Consider the following 26,697-nt stretch of genomic DNA (forward strand, 5'->3'; position numbering starts at 1 on the left):
TCTTCCAATTAGAAGGCGTCCGAGAAGAAACCATGAAGATAATATTCGGAACATTCTTCCATACATTAAAGCTGTACCGTATTTAAGTAAGAGAGAAATTTCGCTTCATCTAGAAATTCTTAGTCATCCTGTAGTCTTCCGAATTTTAAAAGAACTTAAACTTCATCCATTTCATCATGTATTCTTGCACCAAGCTCTATCAGAAAATGAGTTTGTTCTTATGTCAACCTAGATCTCCTGATCTAACTGTGTTAAACTATTACTTTGAGGCAAATTAAGCACGTTGTGTAAAAAAACATGTTGGGCGCCAAAGTTTTACTCATTCTTGTCAAGTTGAAATGTTTGCCAGGAAAGAAATGTAGTTATATAAGAGAAAATATAAATATAGGCATATATATATATATATATATATATATATATATATATATATATATATATTTCTAAGGCGTATTCAAAATACTCTAAATTCCATGCTTCAAGCAGAAATTGAAACAGCTGTTACCGGATATAGGGAACAATTCGAACCAGTATTTTACAAAATAATGGACTCTCTGATCATTTGTAGTTTAGAGGTGCCAAATGAACAAAAGAAACCCAATAATTATAAATGCCAAGTGACATATCTGTATTACACGTCAAAAATTGTTATTTTGATAATAGCTCAAAAATTAGATATTAGATATTCGACTGCGGTTTGCAGGTTTTTTCTAGTAAATTTTATTTACTTTGCGATTCTGCTATTAAAATTTTACCGTGCCGTTAAATTTTCGTAAATAAATTAAAGTAACATTTTTTAATTCGAACGACCCCTCCTATCTTTATTGCTAAAAATTTTCGCATACTACTTCATAGAACATTTAAAAGTACTCACATTTCACTTTTAAATAAGTCCAAATTTAAGAAAATCGGATAAGTCTTTTAAAAGTTATAATTACACTTTCACTACCTTCCCCTGCTTTATTAAGGTCAGTACACCAATAAGACTTTGACTCAAATGATGGAATATATTCCACGGTTTCTAATTATATTAAAAAAAAGGTAAGTACCTTAAGCCGAAATTTTTTGGAAAAAGTTAGAATTGTTTTCTTGGCCTTTTAATTACGCCTCCTAGTTGCCAAATTTCGAGCTAATTTTTTTTTATAATGTCAAATCAAATTCCGATAATGTCAGATTAACTGTTCCCGAGATATGGCCGTGATCCACGCTAAGTGAAAGAACCTGTATATTTTACACCTGGATATATATGCACAATATACTCCTGGCAATTTCAATAACCATAATATCCTATGGCAACTTAAAACTTCAACCCAGGTTTACTAGGAAAATCCGTATGCATACAACGACCGCAAAACGTAACACAATAGTTCGGAATAACCGTAGCGGATAATGGATTAAAGCTTTGGATATGGGCGAAGTTACTCCGTCATTAAATCGGGTTGTAGTAGTGGGTTATCCCCGTTCCGTTCATAAAATTGAAATAATCAAATTTAACTGCTTACCTGCACTTGGCAAACGATCTCGGCGTAGGGCCAGCAATGGCGAAGGGTTGGGACTATCGCGAACGGGGTCACGCATAATCCCATTGCCAGGTCGTTACACGCCAGGGAGGTTAGTAGATATCGGGGCTGAAATTAGTAAATGATTTATTATCGACTATTTTATTTTGTTCCTATTGCTTATTTTAAATATGTGACTACTATGTCTGCGGCACATTAAAATCTAATGTTTATAGTATTAACATTAATACACGAGATGAACTAATTAATCGAATTAGTGTGTGTTGCAATGAAATGTGACAAAAACGCGTTGAATTTCAACGGGTTGTTGATAGTGTCAGAAGAAGATGCATCAAATGTATTGAACAGGAGGGAGACATTTTGAACAATTGTTATAATTTTAGGTTTGTTTAATGAAATTTTGATTTTTTAATTTTGGTCAATTAAGAAATATAAAATTTGTAAATTTTCAATTTTTGTCGTTTTCTTTCTTTTGCCCATGATATTGCTGTGAAAACAAATAGCACAAATAGATCACAAAAGTACGTATATCATTGGAAAGCATATTAAATGCAGTAGTTTTTGCTGAGAAAAAAACATGTCCCTATTTACCAAATTTTAGAAAAACGACAACGAAGAAGATACCACTAATTTTAGACATTTCCCAAATGTTACATTTAACTTCTGATAACACCCGGTATACAAAATTACTCAAAAACTTAAATATACCCATCTTATAGCAAATTTATTTCTCTTTCAGATTGTATATCTAAATTTTATGTGGTGGTAAGAATAACGGAGATATTCTTATTTATATGAAAAAAAAACAAAGAAATTTGATAAAACCAAAAAATGTTAAATACCAGAAGAACTAACAACTGTTCGAAAAAATGTTTTACGACTTTTTTGTTGCAAATGACTTGTATAATAACCTCTTAAAGTTTAGCAATTTTTATAGTAGATACCCTGTATATAAACGACATGGTTAAAGGCCTCAAAATATGTAAAATTTTTGTTGTCAAATCATTTGGCGATGACGCAATTATATACATATGTAATTGGCAAAAATCTGCGTGAATTATAAATTATAATCAACTGCAAACTTAACAAACTACTTAACGGACTCTATGATAAATAAATATTATTTATTAGATTGCATACAAAAAGTATCATTTTAGAATGATTATTTGCTATGTCAGACTAAAAGAGGCTGATATAGGTAAAAAAATGGGCAAAATACCAATTTTTTCAACTGTTTTCTAATATATCCATATCTTATTTTCCTATTATTATTTAAATTTTTTGAAAACTATGTTTTTCTTACGTAATTTCCCTTAATTTACTATTTATTTTGATTTTCCGTAATGCTGATTCTTTAGGGTTCAATTTTTTGTTCCTTTGTTGACTGGAATAATATTTTTGACCTTTCAAATATTGATGTCTGAGTCAATCATTTCTATGAAGTTATTTCAAATGCCATATCAATCTATGTACCAAAAAAATTGTACAAACCTTCAAGGTTCCCCCATTGGTTTCCTCCAGAATAAAAGAGGCTTATTTTGGCTAGAAAGAGTGCTCTTGCAAATTTTAATTTTACCCAATCGGCTGCTGACTATATTTTGTTTTGAAATATTGCGATCACAATGCAAAACACTAACTGATCAATGTTATAGATTATATATTTCAATCATAAATCAAAGCAATTCAATCTGACTCGAAACAGTTTTAGAATCATAATAACTCATTAAAAAAAAGTCATGGCATTCCAAATGCTATGAATTTTAATGACATGTCAGCTGAATCAAGCAAATACATAGCACACTTATTTGCTAACCACTTTTCTAGCATCTATCACTGAGATCTGGGCAACTTTAATTTTATAGTCAATAATTCTCTTGACATCCCATTTATTCAATATAAATTTGCAGAGGTATTTGATTTTGTGAATGGCCTTAAGGACAAAGTTATGAACCTATAACTTAGTTTTAACTAAACTTAGGAATAATATTCCTACATATTTCCTCAAAAGATGTGTTTTCAGTTTAACAAAACCTTTGAATACCCTTTTTTTTACAAGAATGATGACAGAGATAATATAAAAAATTACCCTATTTAGACCTGTTGTTATGCTGTCTGCTATTCCAAAACTTTTTGAGTTCACTGCAGAAATCTCCTGGTCAATGAGCAACATAGGCTTAGACAGGGTAAATCTACCTCTACAAATCTAATATTGTATCATGACTACATTGTTGAGACCTTTAGGGATATATATCAGGTGGATTCCATCTATACAGATTTCTCCAAGGCCTTTGACTCTGTTATTCACTCCTGGCTTATTTTTAAATTAAAATGTTATGATTTCCCTGAGTAGCTTCTTTCTTGGCTAAAAAGTTACTTAAGCAAGAGAATTCAGTTTGTTTATATTAGAAGTTCACTTTCAAAACCCATTTTGGTAATATCAGGGGTTCCACATGGGAAGAACCTCTCTTTTTTAACTTATTTGTTAATGATATTCATGGAATTATAAAATATTGCCTATTTTTATTTATTGCCGATGATATGAAACTATATTTACAAATATCAAATTTATCTGATTGCCATAGGATCGAAGAGGATCTTAATTCACTGTACAAGTGGTCACTATTTAATGGCTTACATCTCAATAAAGATAAATGTTTTGTTATCTCCTTTACTAAATTCAATTTTTTGCTTTTGTGACAGAAATTAGGGATTTGGGTGTACTGTTTGACAGCTCTTTGACATTTATTCCTCACATTAATTTAATTAAAGCCTTTGGCGTTCTTGGTTTTATTACAAGAAATTCTCGTGATTTTTCTGTCTCAGCAATTAGAGTTCTGTATATTACTCTTGTTCGTAGTAATTTGTCTTACTCTTTTGTATTATGGTCCCCTGTATTATTTAAACCACATTCATAGCCTTGAACAGTTCAAAATATGTTTCTCAGAACCTGTGCTTGGAGGCTAAATTTACCAAATTTATCTATAACGGACGTTAGTTCGAGGCTAAATTTAATTTCACTTGAGAAATATAGGACCAGGTGTGATTTACTTTTTTCCTAAAAACTTCTTAATGGTAAATATTAATTGTCCTGAATTATTAAGACTTGTACATTTCAGATGCAATACCAGATATCTTAGAGAGATGCTACTATTTAACACCATACGAATTATGGTGAATAGTCTCTTATTAATAGGTTTCACATGCTGGGAAATGAGCTTAATTGTCATTATTGTATAATTGATAAGTGAAACTTACAAAAACACTTATTAAAAATCGATAACTATATATGTAAATAGTTTGGGATGTTTAAAATAATTGGATCAAATTTATTCTCAATTTATTGGTTATATTGTCTATAGAATCACGAGATTTATTAATTTCTTATTTATTTTCATGACTATGTTGTTTACAAATTGGGCAAATTTTGTTTAATTACTTAAATAATATTATTTTTTTTTTTATGGTTAGGTTATTAATTTTTGTTGTAATTTATTTCGGACATCCCGTATAGAAATAAATAAATAAATTTACTTCATTGCATATGAACATAACCAATTTATTGCTACTCTTAAGGATACCATCTATATAGACCATATAATTCTAACATATTCTTTCTTAATAAGTTAATTTAAGTACATTTAATTAAGGATTCTATTCGGCTGGCAATATCGCGCCCTTAAGCTAGTTTCAGTGATAATTTATAGCATGCAAGTATCCTGCAAATATGCAAATGGCGCCCCCGGAGGCGCAATTTATTGTCTAATAGAACGAAAACGCGTTCCTGCGCCAGCCAGCTAAATGGAGCTTATAAGCGTAAAAATCCACTTTTCGAAAAACGCCTTTCTCTTATATATATAAAACGTTAAAAAGTTAAGCAAAAAAGAAAGCACTTCTTTTGGTGTTAAAGGGTTTCCCGACAATTCCCTAGACTAAATTAATTGACGGTGCAACGAGGGTACAATGGAATGTTGAAAATCGCGGCGGGGTTTAACGGCTAAAAACAACTTTTCGGTTTCCCTCGCGAAATAAAATTATGCTCATTAAGAAGTTCATTAAAGTTAAGGTTTTGCAATAAATTGTTAATCTTAAGAGGAAGCAAATTCCTAATTTAAAGTTAAAGGCTAACGGTGATGCTCCGACTTAGAAACTTTTTATATTCCGTTTTGGAATTGCTTTCTGAACGTTTTGGGAATTTTATAATTATTTTTGTAGTTAAATGGTTTTAATTAATTATGTGTATGTTTTGATTTATTATTATCAAAACTACCGTCTAATGTCAAAAGAAAGAAAGAGTCCTAATAAAATATGAGTTTGAATAAAGAAGCATATGTCTACACAGCTTGTATATATTTTGTCTTTCTTTATTCCATATTGGATGTGATATATGATGATATTTCTAAAAAAATCGTTTTTTGTCTTTTTTATTTTCTTATTATTATTCATAAATTTGCCGTTAATTTTTTGACGATTTTTGTATATTTTTATTTTTTTTCATTTTAATAAAAAACGTTTAAATTTCAAAAAAAGTATAAGAATAATACGAATTTTTTTTGAGTTCTAAATATATCAATAAATATTTGAAAAAAATAAAAAAATATTTAAGATTAAAAACTTAAAAGTAGGAGACAATTTTAAAATTTCATATAAAAAAAACACATCCTAAGATTTAACTTTTTTCTAATTGAACTTGCAAAATAAATTAAAAGAATCCATACCCTTTTGAAAACATAAAGCAACATATTTTAAATAAATTAGAAATTCAAGAAAAAAAAATTTAATAAATCAAACAAATTTTTAAAAATTAAAAAGCAAATTTTAATGATGGACTTTATTAGTTTTTAAAGAGTTTGCAATAAATCTCTTATTTAAAATGTGATTTATATAGTTTTTATTTTGAATCTTGGAATTGTTTTTTGAACGTTTTTGCAATATAATATTTATTTTTAATTAAAGATCATTATTAGCTCTTTTTATTTATTTTTTTTATATTTTAATATCACCGATTCATTTTGAATGACTCAAATCAAATCAAATATAATACATACCAGTTATAAATTACAATATATTAAAACGTCATAATTATAACTATAACTAATAAGTACTTAATACAGTACACAATATTTTGCCCAATATTAAAGCTAAATAAACTTAATTAAATATTCTGTGTACCCTTCTAAATTATATCTGTGTATCTACTTATTTTTTTGTCATTAAGCCTAAATTGATAATTAATTTGTATGCCTCGATTCACTCTCTGTTTGTCGAATGTTGTGCAAATGAGCCTGCAAAGAAGCGAAAAAGTGGACGTTAAATAAAGTAAAATTAAAAAGGAATAAAATGTGTTTAAATCAAAATACAAAATAAATTTACAAATTTTGTCTTGTTTTGTAGAATGAAAAATTTTATTAGTGTTCTAGCCTTAAAATCGCCTTTTTTAACCAGATTTTTTCAGAACATATTGTATACTTTAGGCAGAAAACATGTAATAAACCTACAGCAAATGAATCACTAATTCTATTAGTCTGTTTGCCCTAAAGAAGGCCTAATATAGGCCAAAACGTTGGTAATTAAAGAAAAAATTTGAAAAGCTTGGATTTTTTTTGAACTTGTATCCAACTAAGCCCTTAGAAATTAAAAAAATTAGACTGGGTCACTAAAACAACATACAAAATGAATTACTCAACTTGGGTGTGCAAAAATTTTCTGTAAAGTTTATTTTTGTAAAGTATTTCATATCTTAATATTAATTCAATTAATTAATTAAATATTAGATTAAAAACTAAAAAAATCAAAAACTTGGGATGCTTGAAATTTTGAATTATACGGAAATAGAGTGAAAAATTTCAACAAATATTTTAAATATTTAAATACATCGAAAGAATTGCTAAGATAATTAATTCAAAAACAGCAACTTTTTTATTTGATGTTTTTTTTTTGGTTTTGGCTATTTTTGCATATTGGGAATTTATTTACTTTCTTATTTATATTTAAAAATTATCATTGCATTTCTTGATTATAATTTTTTTTTGCAATTTTCTTACTTATTTAACATGCATATATTTAAATGTAAATAAATAAAATATAAAAAAAAATAAAAATCCGAAATTTTTGTAAGAATATAGTAATATATTTTTAAAAGATTGGAAAATAAAATTAAATATTTTTTTTTGTTGAGTCGAATAAATAAAAAAATAGATTTTATTTTATTTGGATGCTTTTTTCTCGATTTTGTAATAAAAATATACTTTAATAGACTTTATAAAACACATTTGATAAAGCTTATTTAACTTCCCATGAACCCTTACTTAACTTTTCTTATTCATTAAATTAGCGTTTAAACAATAGCATAACAAAACATGAAAATGACATAAAAATAAATAATAATTTTCATATTTTTTCTTTATGAGAATGTTCCATGTACCGGGTTATGGAAAATCCATTATGGACTGCATATCCATTATGCATTATATGACACTTTCGAATTTCTGGGTCAGAGGGATTTACTTTTAAATTATTCAGAAAATAGGTACTTTGTAAGAAGTTTATTTTTATCATGGAAACTGGACCACACAGTTTCTCATTATTACCTCTTTATAGGGACTGTTTTATTCTATATCTTTATCAGATATTATTAAATATTTTTAAAAAAATTTCTATATTTATTCTATAAAAATGAAAGACTGTGATAAAATTAAAAAAGCCATTTGAAATTATTATAAAATTTACACATTTAGTGTTCATGTAGTTTCATGCCTCTGATTTCAATATTAAATTATATTTATGAATAATAGTCAAATATATAAAACAAATGTTATGATGCCATAAGAAAATACGGTACTATATAGTACTTTTAAAGCACTTAGCTTAATAACTATTCCCTTACATAGCAAACAAACAATTGTACGGAAGAAAAATTGTAATATTCCTCCATCTAAAACTTTAAAAATGTGTCAATGGGAACCGCCACAACGACAAAAATAACAGCATCGCCAGGAAACTTTTGTGCAAAAGATCCCAAATGAGCCGGTATTCATGGCGGGTCTTTCAGCTCGAAAAACGAATAATAAGAAAGTTTTCAGTTTGCTAATGTCAAAATCGATATCTGGCATAGAATCAATTGGCCGGTCGGTTCTTAATTCTTCTCATTTAATGGGGTCGTTTGCGAAATTGGGACGGTCTTTTGTCATCACATTACAGTCCGCTTCTAGTTGACTATTTAAATGATTTCGGATTGTTTGTTTAACATTCTTTTTAATTATTTAAATTTACATGTTAATATGTTTCTAAATTTTATAGTAATTACCTGAATAAAAATAATAAAATGCGTATCGCGTACATTTATTTAAATTTTCAACTTAATTTTCCTGATGAATCAACTTCAAATTGAACAATAAAACCCTTTGTAGAAGAAAGAATTATGATTTTTTGTTGAAATCTTCCAAACGTAAGTATTTGGAAAAATAAGAAAATAATAAAGAAAAAGCAGAGTGTGTATTTAAATATACTGGTATAAAGCCCAATTTAATATTTTAGCTCTAAATATTATAATTCACCAAAAAAGGGCGATAATACTGATTGGAAATACTTAAAAATAAAAAACGCCTTTAATTTTACTAAAAAATTGTCATTACATGAAATATTAAATTAAACATTGTATGCATTTAATTATTAATTATTTTTGAATTATAAACATATTTTATAAATTAGTTTACTCTTGCAGATATAGCGACATAATATTCTATAAAATATTTGTGGATATTGCTTTCAATAAAATTTAAAACTCCGTTTTTTATTGGCATATAATATTAAAATAAAAATGAAATCCATTTAAGTTATGCATAATAGGTTAATAATATAAAATAGATAATATTTCTCTAAAATAGGATTGCCAATGAACGTTATTTAAAAATACCTTTGTGGTTTAATTTAATCCGTAATTTTTAATTTTATAATATACAATTTAATTATAAAATCTTTTATTGCAAAGAAATAATTTTTATTTAAATAGAAGAGGATATTAAAGATCTTAATAGAAATGTAACCAATAAAATCAGGCGTCGACGTTTCGATTTGTTACTTAGTAAAAATAAGAATAAAATTATATAAAATATTAGAACTAAAATCATATCCCTTTAAGTTATGCATATGAACATTACACTCCTTACCCCGTTTTCCATATAAACCTCTGAGAGAAATTTATTAATGAGTTAAACAGTTATTTAAAATTGAAAAAATATATCATCAGATAACTTTAATATAATAAAATACATTTTAAATATAAGATCTTAAATTGCTGCTTTAATATAAAAAATTTTATATAAAATTTATAAAAATTACAAATATAATACAGAGTAAAATATCTATAAAAAATTTCATGAGATATTAAAATGATAATCATATTCATTTAAGTTATACATGACATAGAATTTTCTATACATATCCAATTTCTTAACCCAATTAAGTCAAATAAATTTTTCAACGAAAAGTAGTTTTTACATTTATTATATTAAATATTTGTCTTACACTTAACATTAAATCACTACTTAAAAAATTGTTACTTTAAATATTAATTAATAAATTTTTATTATATAAACATCACAATACAAAACGTGTTCATTTAAGTTATGCATAGCAGCATTATCTACGTTATCCTAAATTATTCCAAGAAAATCATGTGGGAAATTATTTTTACAAAAACTAAAGTTCTCTTAATTGTTTAATAATTACAAAATTTTCATAAAAACTTTGAATTATTTTTAAATTAAAAAAAAGTAATTCATATAGTATTATTAAAATTATTTGCATGCAAATATAGCAGCATAATATCCCATAAAATATTTTTAGATATTGCCTTTAATAAAATTTAAAATTGCGTTTTATATTTGCATAAAATATTAAAATAAAAAACGAATTTATTAATGCATAACATGTCTTTTGTTATAAAATATAAATAACATTTCTACAAAATTAGATTTTCAATTAACGTTATTTATTATTTAAGAATACTTAGCTTATGCTTGAGTTTATTTTATTTCTAGCTATTTATCAATAAAATTTAGCCTACTTATAAATAATAAATTACTAAATCATCTCCAGGGCAATTCTAATATAGATTTTTTTATTAAAATTATTATCAGTCTTTATAACGTTAAAAATTAAAATAGTATTCAATTTAATGATTAAAAACATTTTTTCAAATTAATGTCAAAACTTCACTCCCAAATTGACAAATATTTTTAAATTTGTAAACGGTAAATTAGTAAAATATAAATCAGTTAAAAAATCGTTAAAATTCTCAATATGATCTACGAAATATAATTTAAATAAAAATTTTAAAAGAATTACGTGAAATAATAAAATAAAACTTGTATCCCTTTAAGTTATGCATATGTATATTATACTCCTTGACCCAGTTTCACTATATAAACTACTGATCAAAATATAGTTATTACATTGTACACATCTTAAAGATGAAATGTAATAATTAACTAAAGCATTATTTAAACATTTTAAATTGTTTAAAAATATATTATCATATAACAACTTTAATCAAATCTATATAATATATAAAAGAGTTTGTCCTGACTGACTGACTCATCATCGCAGAACCCAAACTACAATAGCTAGAAACGTGAAATTTTGCCAACGGGTTCCTTTTATAATGTAGGCACCGGATAAGAACGAATTTTTTGAAATTCCACCGATGAGGGGTAAAAAATGGAAAAATTGTTACCCGTGACCTCGAGAACTAAAGGGACATAGCTTCGGAGTTTGAACGGAGGCTGCCCGCACCAATGAGTCGCAGACATCAACTTAAGAAAAAAAAATTAACTGCAACAATGTTTTTTTATAATGTAGGCCCCGGATACGAACGAACTTTTTGAAATTCCACCGATAAGGGGTGTTAGCGATATGATAAATATCGCATAGCGGCATAAAACTGATTAATAAATACGATTGAAAAAGTGCCTCTGTATTATTTATATCTCGCTCGCTCTGCATCTAACGAATCATTTTTAAGATTATGTGTGTCTTGGTTTTATAATAATTATATTATATTAATCGCGCTCCTTGACCTCAAGAAAAACGGCGTGGCAAGAGATTTAAATACCAATCGTATCCATTTAAGTTATGCATGGTATAACATTTTTATACAGATCCAATTTCTTGAATGAGTTGAGTCACATAAATGTTTCAACAAATGTAGTTTTTATATGCCTTGTTTGGAACATTCACTCACTAATTAAAAAAATTTAGTTTCAATATTAGTTATTAGAAAATCTTTCATTAGCATAAATATGTTTAAAAAAGTATTAATATGCAAAGCATATCCATTTAAGTTATGTATGTAGTGTGATACTTTATATGTTCCTTATATTATTCCAATTATACGGGAAATTACTGTTACTTAAACCTACAGTTTTCTAAATTATTTAATAATTACATAAATTTATAAAAATTTTGGAATTTATTATCAATATAGATAAATAGTTCATATTGTATTAATAAAATAATATGCATATAGATATAGCGGCATAATTCGATAACATATTTTTAAATATTGCCTTTAATAAAATTTAAAATTGCGTTTTAGATTTGCATATAATATTAAAATAAAAATCGAATCCACTTAAGTTATGCATAACATGTCTTTTAATATAAAATCTAGATAACAAAAATTCTTTAAAATTATATTATTAATAAACATTATTTATTATTTAAAAATAACCTTCAGAAATAAAAAGCTTAATTTAATTTGTGCTTGCTTTTTGTCCCTAAGTATTAAACTATTAAAATTCATCTTCTTATTTCAAATACATGTACAAAAATTATAAATAATGATTTTTTTAAATTAAAATAAAAAAGAATTTTAGTTAAGAAAAAAGCAAAAAAAAATAGACGTCGACGTTTCGGTCTATTACTAAATAATCTTCAGGGCAATTCCAAAATATATAGATTTTATATTAAAACTACTATTTTTATAAATGGTATCCATTTTATTGATTATATACATTTTTGAAAATGTCAAAACTTAACTACCAAATTTGCAAATATTTAAAATTTTGAAATTTCTTTAAAAATAAATTTACTAAAATATAATTATTGAAAATCTGAAATATACCCCAAGTAAAATATATATGAAATAATAAAATGAAAAACGTATCCTTTTAAATTATGGATATGCTTCTTGATCCAATTTTACCATAAAAACTTCTGAGCAAAATTAAGTTATGGTATTGCATGCATCTTAAATATAAAATTTAAAATGAGTTAAAGAATTATTTTAAATATACTGCGTACTTTAGTAATTTGTGTAATTAAATCACTATAATAAAGAGTTAATTAAAAATCATTCAGAAGCACTAATATCTTTAGAAAAATGTTAAAATACGACGCATGTCCATTTAAGTTATGCCTGTAGCAGTATTATCTATGGATATTGAACTTATTTTATAAATTAATTTTCAGTTTTATAAATTATTCTAATCATATGGGTAAGTTCTCTAAATTATTTGATAAAATCCTTGAATTTATTTTCAACATAAAGAAACAATTTATATTGTATGAATAAAATATTTTGCATGCAGCTATAGCCGCATAATATCCCATTAAATTGTTTAAGATATTGTCAAAAATTTTAAATTACGTTTTATCTTTTCACAAATTAATAAAATAAAATGTTAAATCGAATCCACTTACGTTATGCATAATGAAAATGTTTTTCAATATGAAATATAAATAGATTTTTTTCAAATGTTAAATTATCAATGAACGTTATTTATTATATAAAAATGCCTTTTTAAATAAAATGCTTCATTTAATTTGTTCTTGAATTGTGTCTCTAACTATTTACCTAATAAAATTTAACTCAATTATAAAATCTTCTCTCAGTTATGAAGTTTATTAAAGTTACAAACTAAATAAATATCATTAATATTTTTATTAAAGTAGGAAAGAATATTAAACGCATTAATAAAAAGAAAATCAAAATCATTTTTTTTTCGAAATTTTTTAAAAACTATTCTTTTCACAAAAAAAATGTAGTAATGTAAATCATACTACCATATATTCCCTAAACAAAAAAGTTAAAACTCGCATCCTACCTACAATAGAAAACAAGTTACAAGTGTTTGTGTAGGTGGTCTATAAATGTTTGTAATAATCTATTAGTGTAGGTCGTCATGCATCAAATAAGTTGACCCATGACGAAGTAAAAATTTCATAAAATGTTGAAATGACAATCCTATCCATTTAAGTTATGCATAGCATAGTATTTTCTCTACATATCGAATATCTTGACCCAGTTTAGATATAATTACATATATTACATAAACTTCTCAGCAAAATGTAGTTTTATATTGCATACTTGCCTTACATATAACATTGAGTCTCTATTAAAAAAAGTTTGTTTAAATAATATTTAATAAAAAATCATTTATTTCCACAAATATCTTCATAAAAATAGTAAAATGCAAAGCATGTACATTTAAGTTATGCATATAGCAGCATTATCTTTAGTTACTGAACTTCTTGACCCACTTCTGCCACATAAACTTGTCTGTTTAAAGTGTAATTTTTTACTTTACATATTTGTCTAATATGGAACACCGAATCACTAACCAGTAAAATCAATACTAAACGGATATTATTTTAAATTTTAACATACCTAATAGTATTTACAAGCAAGGCCTCTTCGATTGCCTTATTTATTATAAAAACATTTTCAATGGTTATTTAGCATCAAGATTTATATTTAACATAATAGTAATAGCTGTTCTATCCCAAGAATCAAAAAATATCTCAATTCACATAATCGAACACACTTTATATAGATCCATACGATATTAGATTCCTTACAATGTAATTTATTCTTCTGAATATAGTATTATATATCTCTAAGGTCCCAATATATCCCTTTCTAGCGAAAAAACTATGTCAATAATAGGAAAAATCCCATATTGGTTTGACAGACGCCTTATGGAGCAGACGACAGACAATCTTGCCTTCGGCCTGGAGCACCGTAATCGGTTAAGCTGACCCTCGATGTTTGCTTTTGCTCGTATTCGAATCCAGTCTCATATTACATTTACTTTCTTTTCCCTCGTATTAGTATATTAGGTACTTCTTCTTAGTAATCATAAGATTTTATTTCAAAACACTCGGTTTAAGTCTGAATTAATTGGATGGAGGCTCCTGGACTTAAACATCGTTTAAAGAATATGTAATTTTTAATTAAGAGGAATTTATTTTACTAAATTTTTTTAAGAATATCAATTTTAAATATCAAAAAGTTGCTTGAACGCTTCGTCTGGTTTAAGTCTGGATTAACCGGAAACTTTTGATTGGGGACTAGGGAATTTATTCCTGAGTCTAAAGCAACTTGTTTAATTAAGAAATTTGCATAAGAGACAAAATACAAATATCTACATCGTAAAAATATTAAAATGTTTCATCATACCCATTTAAGTTATGCATGCAAACTAAGAATAATCCGAATTAATTAACTGAAAATAGCGCGAAATTAGTGAACAAAGAAAGCTTACCTGCGAATGTATATACTTCGTGTATCTCTTGCTATTGATAACCGAAATGAGCAAAATATTGGCAAAAATGATCCCAAAAGTTAATGCTAGAATAACCAGAGACTGTAGGGCGTCACCGACCGAAACTGTCGACAGCAAAGTGACATTCTGGTATCGGGGGTGGGTGCAACTGCTGTTTGACAATGATGGAGGTACCAAGGTGGTGGACTTGGTTACCATCTTATGGGTTATGGTACCATGCTTGAAATGAGAGAGTCTCTAGAAAAAAAAATAGTTAATTATATTTTTTTTGCTTTTGAGTGGCTAATGAAGTCTAATAAGCTATAGCCAGATTTTTTATTAAACAAAATACGGTTTATACCATTTAATTATTTACTAAAAAAAAAATGTTCATACATTTTTAACGTGATTTTAAAAAGGAGAAAGGTACAGTATAAAGGAGAATCAATTATTCTTTAAAAGCTTCTAAAAAAGCTAATAAAAGTACCTATTTCCTTTAAAAAGTAAAATGCATTTTCTGTAAGCTTGGCCTGAAAGGAACTTTTTATTCCCGATATTTTTCAAGATCCGTCATTTTAAATATCGGCAAGGTTTTTCAATTTGGAGAATCTATTTGCGTCACTTTATAGTTACGTCCCACCCGGAACGATAAAAAACCCTTTTAAGAGATAGATAAAGTGCTTATCACCAATAAATGAGGGAGAAACTAATAATTTAGACAACTCTTAATAAATTTTGTGGTTGCATAGATCCTGGATACTATTTATAAATACCTTAAGATATTGTATTTCTTGCGGTCTACTTCCAAAACGTATTGATTCAGCTATATCCACTTTCTTTCTAGGTTATATGAGTGGGCCTCATAAAAACCATAACCTTATAGTTTGTTAAGATATATTGAAGGGCAAGATTATTTAAGCATCATGTACGATTAGCCTCTGCAAGGGTGCCATATTACTTTATTTATTGATCAATCGATTGTGCTCAATCACAAAATTTTCAAGAATATTTAATGATAGAGAGAACATACCATATAAAGAACAACTAATCAAGGTTAAATTTCTAGTAGCCCATATTCATTTGATTTTACTTTTTTCTGCAGAAAAGTACTCTATTGCTGAAACTGAAATATAGCTTTTTAACTTTCAACTACCTGGAAGAAATAAGAACTTTTTTATTGTAGTTGAGCCAATATTACTTAGAAGTAAGTTTTTAATGCTTTATTTAATATAATATAAAAGTGTTCGTGACCGTGAATTTCACTATTATTTGAAAACTTAAGTTATGAGCTGACCTAAACTTACTAGGCTTACCTGAAAGCACTTTGGTAAATTATTTTAGAAATTTAAAGTTTTACCAAAAACAATTTAGTTTTCCAAAAAGCTACTTTCTAATAAACAAAAAAAGCAGCAACTGCCTAGAAGAAGTAGGAAATTATCCGCTTAATTAGAGTCTTCATAAGCTCAGCTAACTAAAAGAAATTCAATGTTTACTTATAGTTTTGTAGGAATGTTCCACATGTTGGGCGCTAAAATGTGTTTAAATTCACTGAAGTAAAATGTTGATCACAAATGACTGATTAGTGATGAATGTTATATAAATTAATGTTAAAGGTAAGACTCTTCTCTTCTTTAAATAACTAACCTCTCCAAAAATCAAATCTCTTTTGTAGAATAAGGATTTTTTAAAAGATGCAGCTAAGAACTATCTTTTTCAGCTGGAGAAACATCAAGTGCCAAATACACTTTCCAGAGATATAAAAAACTGTAGAACCTCACAGACTTTCCAGGAGTCTTATGAAGTCAATGTATCCACGTCTTTTCCGAATTAAATGAGCAGTAAGAACAATTTTTTTCAACTCCAGGTTTATCGAGTACCAAATATAGAATCAATTCCAAGAAATCTCTGAAGATTGGAAGCACCTATTTACTCCCAAGTTTTCATCTTTAGAACAACTTTATCCAGGATTCCTATGGAGACAATTTTGGATAAAACAAATAAACTCACTTTTAGAAATGTCATATTTAAATAAAATTTTTTAGATATATTTGTTTTTTTTTCTCAATCTGTGACCACTAAATATCCAGTTTTCCGTAAATAACCGAACTGCAGGTGTCACATCATTAAATCAAAAATACCTACTGAACGACCGTGGATTTATGTATTGTTTCGAAACTGGATTCAATCAAATCTAATGCTGACGCGTTCCGTCGAAATTGTCAATCTGTCTATCTGAATGTATTCTATCTCAATTTGCATTCGAATCCAGACACAGGATTTAAAAATAGTTATAATCATAAATGTTTCGTTTTAATACGAAAAACGTAATAAATCACATTTAAGGATGCAAATAAATTCCATAATATAAATCGTTTTCCGGTAAAGTACTAAAAATCGGGCAAAAAAAAGGAAATAAAATGCCGCATTAAAAATTATATTTAAAAACCGGTGACGGTGGCGTTTTATCGATTTTGTCAATAAAAATGCACGACATTTAACGTAAAAACGTTTTATTCGGGAAAACGTTTAAAGACTGGCTCCGCTAAATTGTTTCTGTCACACGCACGTTAAAACTATATGAAATTTTATAATGGAATTTATATTTTTACCTGTGAGTTGTGAAATTTACGCCTTTCGATCCATCAGCATTCTGGTCGAGTAGGATGTTCACTTACGAACAAATATGCTGAAAATTAACAAAAAAAATTGATGTTTTTAATTTGGTTTTAGGATGCAGATAAATCGTAATTAATTATTTCTTAGTATTCTTAAAAATTGAAACATTGGCAATTTTGTGAGTCTAAAACTCTCTATATAATTAATTATATACTCTCTTATTGTAAATCTTTTGATTTAGAAGAGTAAGAGCTATGAACCCCTAGTTTCTTTTAAGCATTTTCCAAATTTTTGGTATGTTTTTTGACATATCTACAATTGAAAAATTTGTAATTTTCTTGTCACAATATTTAAAAAAAATATATATAATGATGTTGATGTAAGAAAAAAACTAATATAGAATGCATACGTACTTTCATTAGATAAGAAGGTGGTCGTTTCGAACAATACATGTAAAAAGTTTTATATTAAAATAATTTATAAACCTCTTTTTTCCGTTTGTTTAACGTTTGTGTGTACCTATAGTATGTTAGATAAATATTAAATAAAATATGTAGTAATAAGATACTGAAAAAAATATTGCATTGAAAAATTTTCATTGAAATGAAAGCACTGTATATTTAAGAGTAAAAGTACAATACTACAATATTTTTATAAATTTTGTTTTTCATTTATTTATTTTTTCTAAATATGCAATACCTTATTGTTTAAATTGGGCTTTTCCTTTCAATATGTCCACATATAGAGAATTAAAAAAAAAATAGTTATTTGTATAACACAAAGGAGCAAAGTGCATAATTTCCTTACATGGATGAAGTTTGATCCAGCAAAAGCATCCACAGTGAGGAAATGACATTGCTCTTACAGTATTTATATATTTTTTTTCTATTTCCATTCTTATTAATTAGCACAATTTAATATAAAAAATAATAAGCATGATATAGTCAAATAAAAGATTCAATCAGGCAGGGAAATAAAATGAAAAATTTTCTTATAAGTTATATAATAACTCATGAAGGTTTTAAACATAAAACACTTAATAATTATCAAAAACTTTAATATTATAATACGTGAAAAGATAGCCACATCGAGTCAAGAGCCGACTTGTTTACCCCCCAAAATCGCAACGACTGCATGCCATCGTTTTTACTTGAGCAGGCACGGTTCCACGATGATTCACCTACGTTCTCGGGTCGTTTTTCGGGTGGTATGATGATAAATTCCCAGGTCTTCGACCAGCCGATATATTCGTGATGCTACACTCGGCCGTGCTACCATCTTTTCCGTCCCGGAAAACTTTTCCCATAGTTACCTGTAAAAACAAATACATACATATTATCAAACAAATTACACTTTGGAGACAGGAACGTTGGAGTCAACGTAGATGCTAGCTAGACATTCCACTAACATCACAAATTTCCTCAGTCTCCTTTATTTATCTAAATCATTTGTCATTAACTAAAACATTTTCCTCAGCTTTCGTGTCTGAGTCACTACTACTACTGCTTTCACAAGCAGCCGTAAAAAGCTTCATACGGTCGACCGAACTAATACCTCTGTATTTCTTTTTTGAACGTTTTGACCCTGGCAGGTCTTCTACTACGTATCTGTCATTTTCAAGTACCTCTTTTACTATAAAGAGACCCTGATAATTGGGCACTAACTTTGCACTTTTACCGTCATTTGCAAGATTTGCCCGTCGTAGGACTACTAAATCCCCTACTAGGTACTTGTGACACTTCTTTCTTTTTTTATCAAAATAAGCCTTTTGCCTATCCTGATCGTCCTGGATTCGTTTTCCAGCTTCTTTTCTAGTTTTATGGATATCGTTATCCACTTTTTCGTAAGATACAGCCCCACTTAGAAATGAATCGTGCATTCCCCTAGGCTTGTACCCAAATAGCAACTCGTAGGGACTTTTCCCTGTCGCTTTATTAGTCGAAGAGTTCATACTAAACGTAATAAAACTAATTGTGTTATCCCACTTCCTCTCATCTTCATGAGAAGCTGCTATTGATGACAATATTGTCCGGTTGTAACGTTCTATTTGGCCATTTGCACGTGGTGTTGCTGTGGCATTTAAAATGACCTGTATACCAAGATTTTTGGTAAATTCTTTAAAAGTCTCACTCGTAAAACATGAGCCTCTGTCACATATTATTCGCCTAGGTACGCCAAATGTCTGGAAAATATATTCCAAAAAAGTTTTAACTGGTCCAGCCTTTGTGTTTTTCACCGGCTTCACAAATAAAAATTTTGTAAAAGCATCTATTGTCATTATCAAATAAGCATTTCCTTTTGTACTTGTTACAAAAGGTCCTAAATGATCCAGGTGTAAGGTATCCATTGGAATCGTTGCCTTTGGGATTGGATGTAAGTGACCCTCCTTCTTTCCACTGGGTACCTTATTGTATGCACAAGCTAAACAAGCTGAGATATATCGACTTACATACTTCCTCATCCTAGGAAACCAATACTTATAATATTTTCTAGAGTCCTCTCAAGTGCAAAGTGACCCATATTATCATGATGGAACATGGTTACAACTCGTCGAGCTGTTTTAGGTACATACCATCTTAGTCCATTTTCCATATTTTTATATAATCTGCCATCCTTAAGCTTAAAATCTTTGTGTATCTGTCGTTCTTCATGATCTTTTGGTTTGGACGAGAGAACTTCAATTAAATATTTACAACGTTCATCTTTTATTTGAGTTGCCAAAACCCAATCATCATTTGTTATGTCTACCTGAAAGATATCAATAGTTTCCTGTGTTTCCTTGGGTTCTTCCACAGGGTTACGACTCAGTGCGTCTACGTGAGCCATTTTCGTCCCTGGTCGGTACTCAATAGTAAAATTATACTCTTGCGTAATGAGCCACCATCTACCAATTCTAGGGATAAGGTCACGTTTCGTCATGGCCGTCCTTATAGCGTTACAATCGGTGACTATTTTAAAGTGTAGTCCCAGCAAGTAAACTCGAAACCTCTGCAAAGAATTCACAACAGCCAAAGTTTCTAGCTCGAACGAATGGTATCTTTGTTCTTCTTTGGTAGTTTGTCGGCTATAATACATTACAGGTCTTAGCCTATTGTCGGCTTGTTGCTGCATTAGTATACCGCCGAGACCAAGCTTTGAAGCGTCAGTATGAAGCTCTGTATTTAGGCAAGAATTATAGATTGCTAAAACGGGTCTCTCAATTAGTTTTTGTTTAAGTTTAATAAAGGCGTTACTCTGTGCTTCTCCCCATTCAAAACTAACATCCTTTTTCGTTAAGGAAGTCAACGGGCGTGCAACTTGAGCAAAGTCTTTTACGTATTTTCTAAAATAGCTGCATAGCCCAACGAATTGACGAATTTGGTGGACATTTTTAGGAATAGGAAAATTATCCACGGCCTTGATTTTCATAGTGCCCGGTCGAATACCACTGGCACTTATCTCGTGACCAAGATAATCTATATGATGTAAAAAAAACTGGCATTTTGACAGGCGTAAAGTAACTCCTGCATCCCTAAAAGTTTCAAGTACATCAGCGAGGGCTATTAATCCAGATTCAAAACTTGGGGATGGCACAAGTATGTCATCCATGTATGCCAGAGCTGTTGAAAATCTCATTGCACCTAAAATCGTCCGGCGTAACGAATGCTGTTTTCTGTATTGAGTCCTCCGCTATTTTTATCTGGTGATATCCACTAGCCATATCAAGCGTAGTAAAATACCTACAACCTGTGTACCATTTTGTATGCATGGAATCCCTCTAGCAACAACTTGGTCTTGCAAAATACTAATAGTATTTTCTGACGTGTTCAGAATTGGAAGTCTTAAATCTGACGTAGAAGTCACACATCTTGGAACAATGGATTCTTTTGTAGGCTCAAAAGACTTTCGAAGATCCACAAAAACGTCACCATCATAACCATCCGAATTTGAACATCGCACCAAGCCAATGTGATTGGGTGGTATTTTAACACTTTTTATTGCACGCAAAATTATTTTTTTAGGTGGCAAGCTTTCGAGCTGAGTTAATTCTGCCATTTCAGCATTAAAGAGTCTTGCATTTCCATCGATCAGCATAGCTACAGCATTTTTTCCTGATATTTCGCATTGGCAAAGTAACTGCATTTTTCCAAAGTAGTATTCAGTCCAACTCTCATCAGGTAACTTAATGCGGCGAACTAGTTTTCTTATAGCCATAGGAAAATCATGATAGTCTGGAAATGCTTCAATCAGTAGTTGCTTCCATTCACTCCAAGTATGTTTATAATCATCAAGACTATTATACCAAGTTCTGGCTAGCCCTGATAATCTCGACTGCATATGATAGATCGTCGTTTTCTCGTCCCACCTATTGATCTGTGACAGCTGATCAATTTTGTCTAGCCACTTACTACAGTTCTCACCATGATTTCCAGGCGAAAATTCTGGGATACAGTCGGGCTTAATAGATAAGCGTACAGCGCCCCTATTGTTATTTTGTAATAACAGGTTTACCAATTCTTCCAGCTGTTTAATTCGTTTGTTCGATTCAGTTTCGTTTGCACCATAAACATCAGAGCGTGGACTCTCTGTGATGTTCGCTTCAGGAATGGTTTGTATGTTGTCCCAATTTGCCTGATTTAGTGACCTCCTGACCGTATCACGTCTGTGTGTAACGTCTACATCACGTACGTGTGTCAAACGATCACTATTTTGCGATTGAATATTACGCCTTTCGTTGTGGGACAAACTTTCTTCAAATGGCCTATTTGTATTATGTACTTGAACAAAAACTTTTTCTATAGGACGCTGTAAGCGGTTATCTACTACTTTACTAGGGTCTGACACTGAGGAGAGTGTTTGATTTCCACTATCTTTCGTAGAAATTGATTTGGAGGTATTTAAGTTATGTTCCGGAGTACTTACAGTTGTTTTTCTATGAGTTTTTCTTTGTTTATGTTTTCTTTTGTATCGTCCTGCACAATCACTACTAGATGAAGTACTAGAGCTGCTACTCGTAGAATTAGTAGAGCTACTAGGACGCCTACGCTTTTTACCCATGTTTTGTTATAAAGACAAAACAATTTAAAAAAAAAAAAAGTTTCTTAGCTGCACGTACGAGTGCACGTAGCGTTATCCAACAACAACAACTAACAACAGCAAACAACAGCTTACACAACCGAACTAGGCCAAAATATTATTAACTCCAAAAAAAAAATAACAGTAAACTTAAACACAATAAAACAATACATATAGTCACAAAATTACACGAAAACTGCTTCGGATAGAGCGTTTTAATCCCACCGCTGCACTATAATAACTCATGAAGGTTTTAAACATAAAACACTTAATAATTATCAAAAACTTTAATATTATAATACGTGAAAAGATAGCCACATCGAGTCAAGAGCCGACTTGTTTACCCCCCAAAATCGCAACGACTGCATGCCATCGTTTTTACTTGAGCAGGCACGGTTCCACGATGATTCACCTACGTTCTCGGGTCGTTTTTCGGGTGGTGTGATGATAAGTTCCCAGGTCTTCGACCAGCCGATATATTCGTGATGCTACAGTTAGTAGAAAAATAAATTTTTCAAACAACACTTTCTCAAAAATAAACTATAGTAATTTTAAATAATATCCAAAATCAAATAAATCCATGTCCGCCCAAAAAAAATTTTCAAAATATTTCTTCAAAAAAAAAAATTCATTTCCACACCATTGGATCGTTCAACCAAACTGCATTTTTTTGATACTTAAATTAGGGTATTATGTATAAAATTAATAATTCAATTTTCTTGTTTGCATCCTTTATTTATATTTAAATATTTAAAGAATCAATAATTATTATTATTCCAGAAATGCTATTTTTTATTTTAATTAAATTATTATTACATTAATTCTTATTGCCAGAAACCGCTGCTTCTAGCAGCAGTGTAGTCGAATGGTGACGGGAATCGGGTGCTTTTTAGTGGCGTCTAACAAAAAGTATCACATAATTTATTTCAAGGCAAACCTATACAAAACGTTTCAAAAAAAAATTATGATCATCAAGTACAAATCAAAAAACGTATTTTTTCACGTGTATTATAGGGTGACCGCTGCTTCTAGCAGCGGTTTCAGCAAACATAGTTTCGGTTTTTGGTCTGCTTTCAGCAAACATTGCTGTTTTATTGGTTGGTAAACATAGAAATAAAAAATAATTACATGGCTAACGTAATAAAAATTAGTGGAAAATCACAATGATTTACATGCATTTTTTAAAGTATATCTCGAAAACCGTTGTTCATATCAACTTTTAACAGGTATATGTCTTGACGTAAAAATAAAGGAATTATTTGATTTACTTAAAAATGTAATACATGGCTATAGAAAAAAGTTATGATCATTCAAAATAGTAAAAAGACATGTAAGTAGCGCTGCCTATAAGTAAGAGCTATACTAAGAGTAGACTTAAATTATTTTATCCCAAAAAAACCTGAATGCCAATTTTTACTCCAATATTTACGTTATTATATATTTTATTTAAAAAATCTTTAACACCATGTATTTCGGAAACGATGGCCTTGCGGATTTTATATTTGTATAAGTTTTTATATTTATTTTTGGGTTTTGAATACGTACCTGAAGTATTGACATTTCCTTATGAATTGCTTTGTATAGGAGTTAATCTGAACATACTACATTTTCAAATAACTACTTTTTTTTTAGGTAATATTCGTTTTTTCGGGTTATTTAAGCCTTGAAAAAAATTGTATGTTAACAAGAAATTGTATAAGTACTGAAATTCATCATTTTAATATTTGAAATTTTTCTTTTTTTGTCGATGTTGAGATGATGTTTTTTTTTTAATTTATAACACATAAAAAGTCATGTACTTTTAATTTTTAAAAAATTAATAAAAAAATATACAAAATGAACATATTATTTTAAAAAATTGGAAAATCTATATAAAATTATATTTCGAAAAAATGTCACGATTGTCTTAATAATAAAAAAAACAGTTTAGCCCAAAAAATCATCCTACATCATCACCTACCATCCTACCTGTCATCCCAAATCCAAACTAAGATTTATACACTTACAATACAAACGAGCGAAAACACGCAATAAAACGATTTGTTTTCCAAAGTAGCCCTCGAAATCAATTAACCAGAAACGAGGAGATCTTTGGAATAAATCATTTTTATTGGTCGTTTTGTTTTTTCGACTGTGGGTTACAAAAAAGGCTGCGGTGATGAACAGTCTTTTCCACTTATATTTCTTCTCGAACGCCCTCTTAACAACAGATAATCCGAGCCGTGTTCCGTATATAATCTTTGTCCATCTTGACAGCTTATTATTCCGCTTTTAATGGCTCTTTTTATTAGGTTGAGAGGTCGTTTTTATTCAATTTGTAAGAGGAATTATGGGAGTTTTTTCATTTATTTTAGTGGAAATTTATGGTCACGAAAAATGAAGCAAAACTAGCCTAAAGAGGCTTTTTTTACCATTAAGGGTTTACAGAATATTATACAATGCGATGAAGGAAGTGAGTTTCTAAAGAAAATATTTCTTCTTCAGGGAAACTTTTAGCTAATTTATCAAAAATTCGAGGTTTAATTGGATGTTAGTAATTTCATGTTGGGTGATCAGGGACGTGAATTTTCACACAAAACGTAATTGTCCCGTTAAAAAAACTTTCAATTAATTAAAATGAAACCAAAATACCGAAAAGAAACTAATTAAAACCCAATTAACTAACAACTATTTCAATTTATAACCGGCCTATAATAATAAATAATAAATATTTTCCTAGTTTCAATTATTATTAACGATTATTGAAAATATCATACATGTCGTAAAGTTAAATATATGTTTAACCATAATAATTTATAGTCCTATATGGGGAAGGGGGAAGCGATTATAGGCTGCAACATTTTACAACCTTAAATCAATATATACGTCCTTGTCCGCGTTTTATTTTCTTTTTATGGACGTTACGAGAGCCCCGGACAGATTATATGCACTAAATTCACGGCAAATTTACGATACTCTAAAGATAAGATAGCGTGCTGAGGTTCTTTAAATTGAGACGCGGCTATCAGGGGCTACGAAACGAAAATTTATTATTTTCGGGGGGTTCTTTTGTGACTTTCAGGAGTTTTCAGTTCGAGATGTTTGTTTTGTTGGTTTGGGCGTGGAAGTCTTTTGAAATAAGACGTATAAATGGACAAAAGGGGTAAGAAGCGAGATTTTTATCTTTTGTTATGAGAAGTGCAATTTCTGATCTGGACAGCAATAGAGAACTGAAGTAGTGTTATTAAATATATTTTTTTAATGTTGAATAAATGATGTTTTTTATAAGTACATAAAGATTGTGCCAGAAAAAAACAATTTTGAAATATTCCAGACAGTGGTCTCCCTCTCTGTAGCTTTTACAACCCCGGGTGGATCTTAGCTGACTTTACAATTTATCCTCATTCATCATAAGCTGTTCATGCATACTAATTTCTTACTTACTTTCTACTTTCAGATTTAACCGTTTTACGGATATCTGGTTGACGATGTATGGTTTCCAGTTTACTGTAGTTGCTGATCCGGTACTGGTCTGAGTTCTGGTCTTTTACTACACCATATGTTGTGAAAATACAAAATTCCTATAGACAAAACTTTTCTATATTAAATTATCTACTGCATAAAATAAAACTTATAAATATATGAATAAAATGTATATATAACTATAAAATGTATAGAATAAAATTACAATACGGCTAAATATTCTCTAATAAATAATCACTATAATACTATAATAGGCTCCTTTGAGTAATATTTTCCTAACCTTCCTTCTGAATTAAATTCAATTATTTTATATTAGAAATCGTTCTAATGGAAATAGGAAGATGGTTAAACAGTTACTTACTAAAGTACATAATGATAACTCATGAAAGATCTAGTATAGGAAGGCTTATTTTAAATGTAGAGCGAGTAACAATAGTATTCTGAGAAGTAATTGCTGTCGAGTAGTTTTTATACATTAACCAAACAGATTTGAGTATAAATAT

General features: G+C 29.0%; 1 protein-coding gene and 1 long non-coding RNA gene across 2 annotated transcripts in view; one reads left to right on the plus strand and one right to left on the minus strand.

Annotated features, from left to right (window-relative positions):
- Positions 1-26,697, minus strand: part of LOC126735527 (trace amine-associated receptor 1) — a 116,640-nt gene that overhangs the window by 50,313 nt on the left and 39,630 nt on the right. Inside the window, exons 2-4 of the mRNA XM_050439568.1 lie at positions 17,671-17,747; positions 15,062-15,319; positions 1,500-1,625 (exon numbers count right to left, since the gene is read on the minus strand). Of these exons, the coding sequence (XP_050295525.1) occupies positions 1,500-1,625; positions 15,062-15,280 (345 nt within the window). The 5' untranslated portion in view covers positions 15,281-15,319; positions 17,671-17,747. The remainder of the gene's footprint in view (positions 1-1,499; positions 1,626-15,061; positions 15,320-17,670; positions 17,748-26,697) is intronic.
- LOC126735529 (uncharacterized) lies at positions 14,505-17,108 on the plus strand. Its single transcript, XR_007660428.1, has 2 exons — positions 14,505-16,674; positions 16,779-17,108. It is a non-coding gene; the product is annotated as an uncharacterized LOC126735529 (long non-coding RNA).

This window comes from Anthonomus grandis, chromosome 4, assembly GCF_022605725.1.
Source record: "Anthonomus grandis grandis chromosome 4, icAntGran1.3, whole genome shotgun sequence".
Taxonomy (NCBI): domain Eukaryota; kingdom Metazoa; phylum Arthropoda; class Insecta; order Coleoptera; family Curculionidae; genus Anthonomus; species Anthonomus grandis.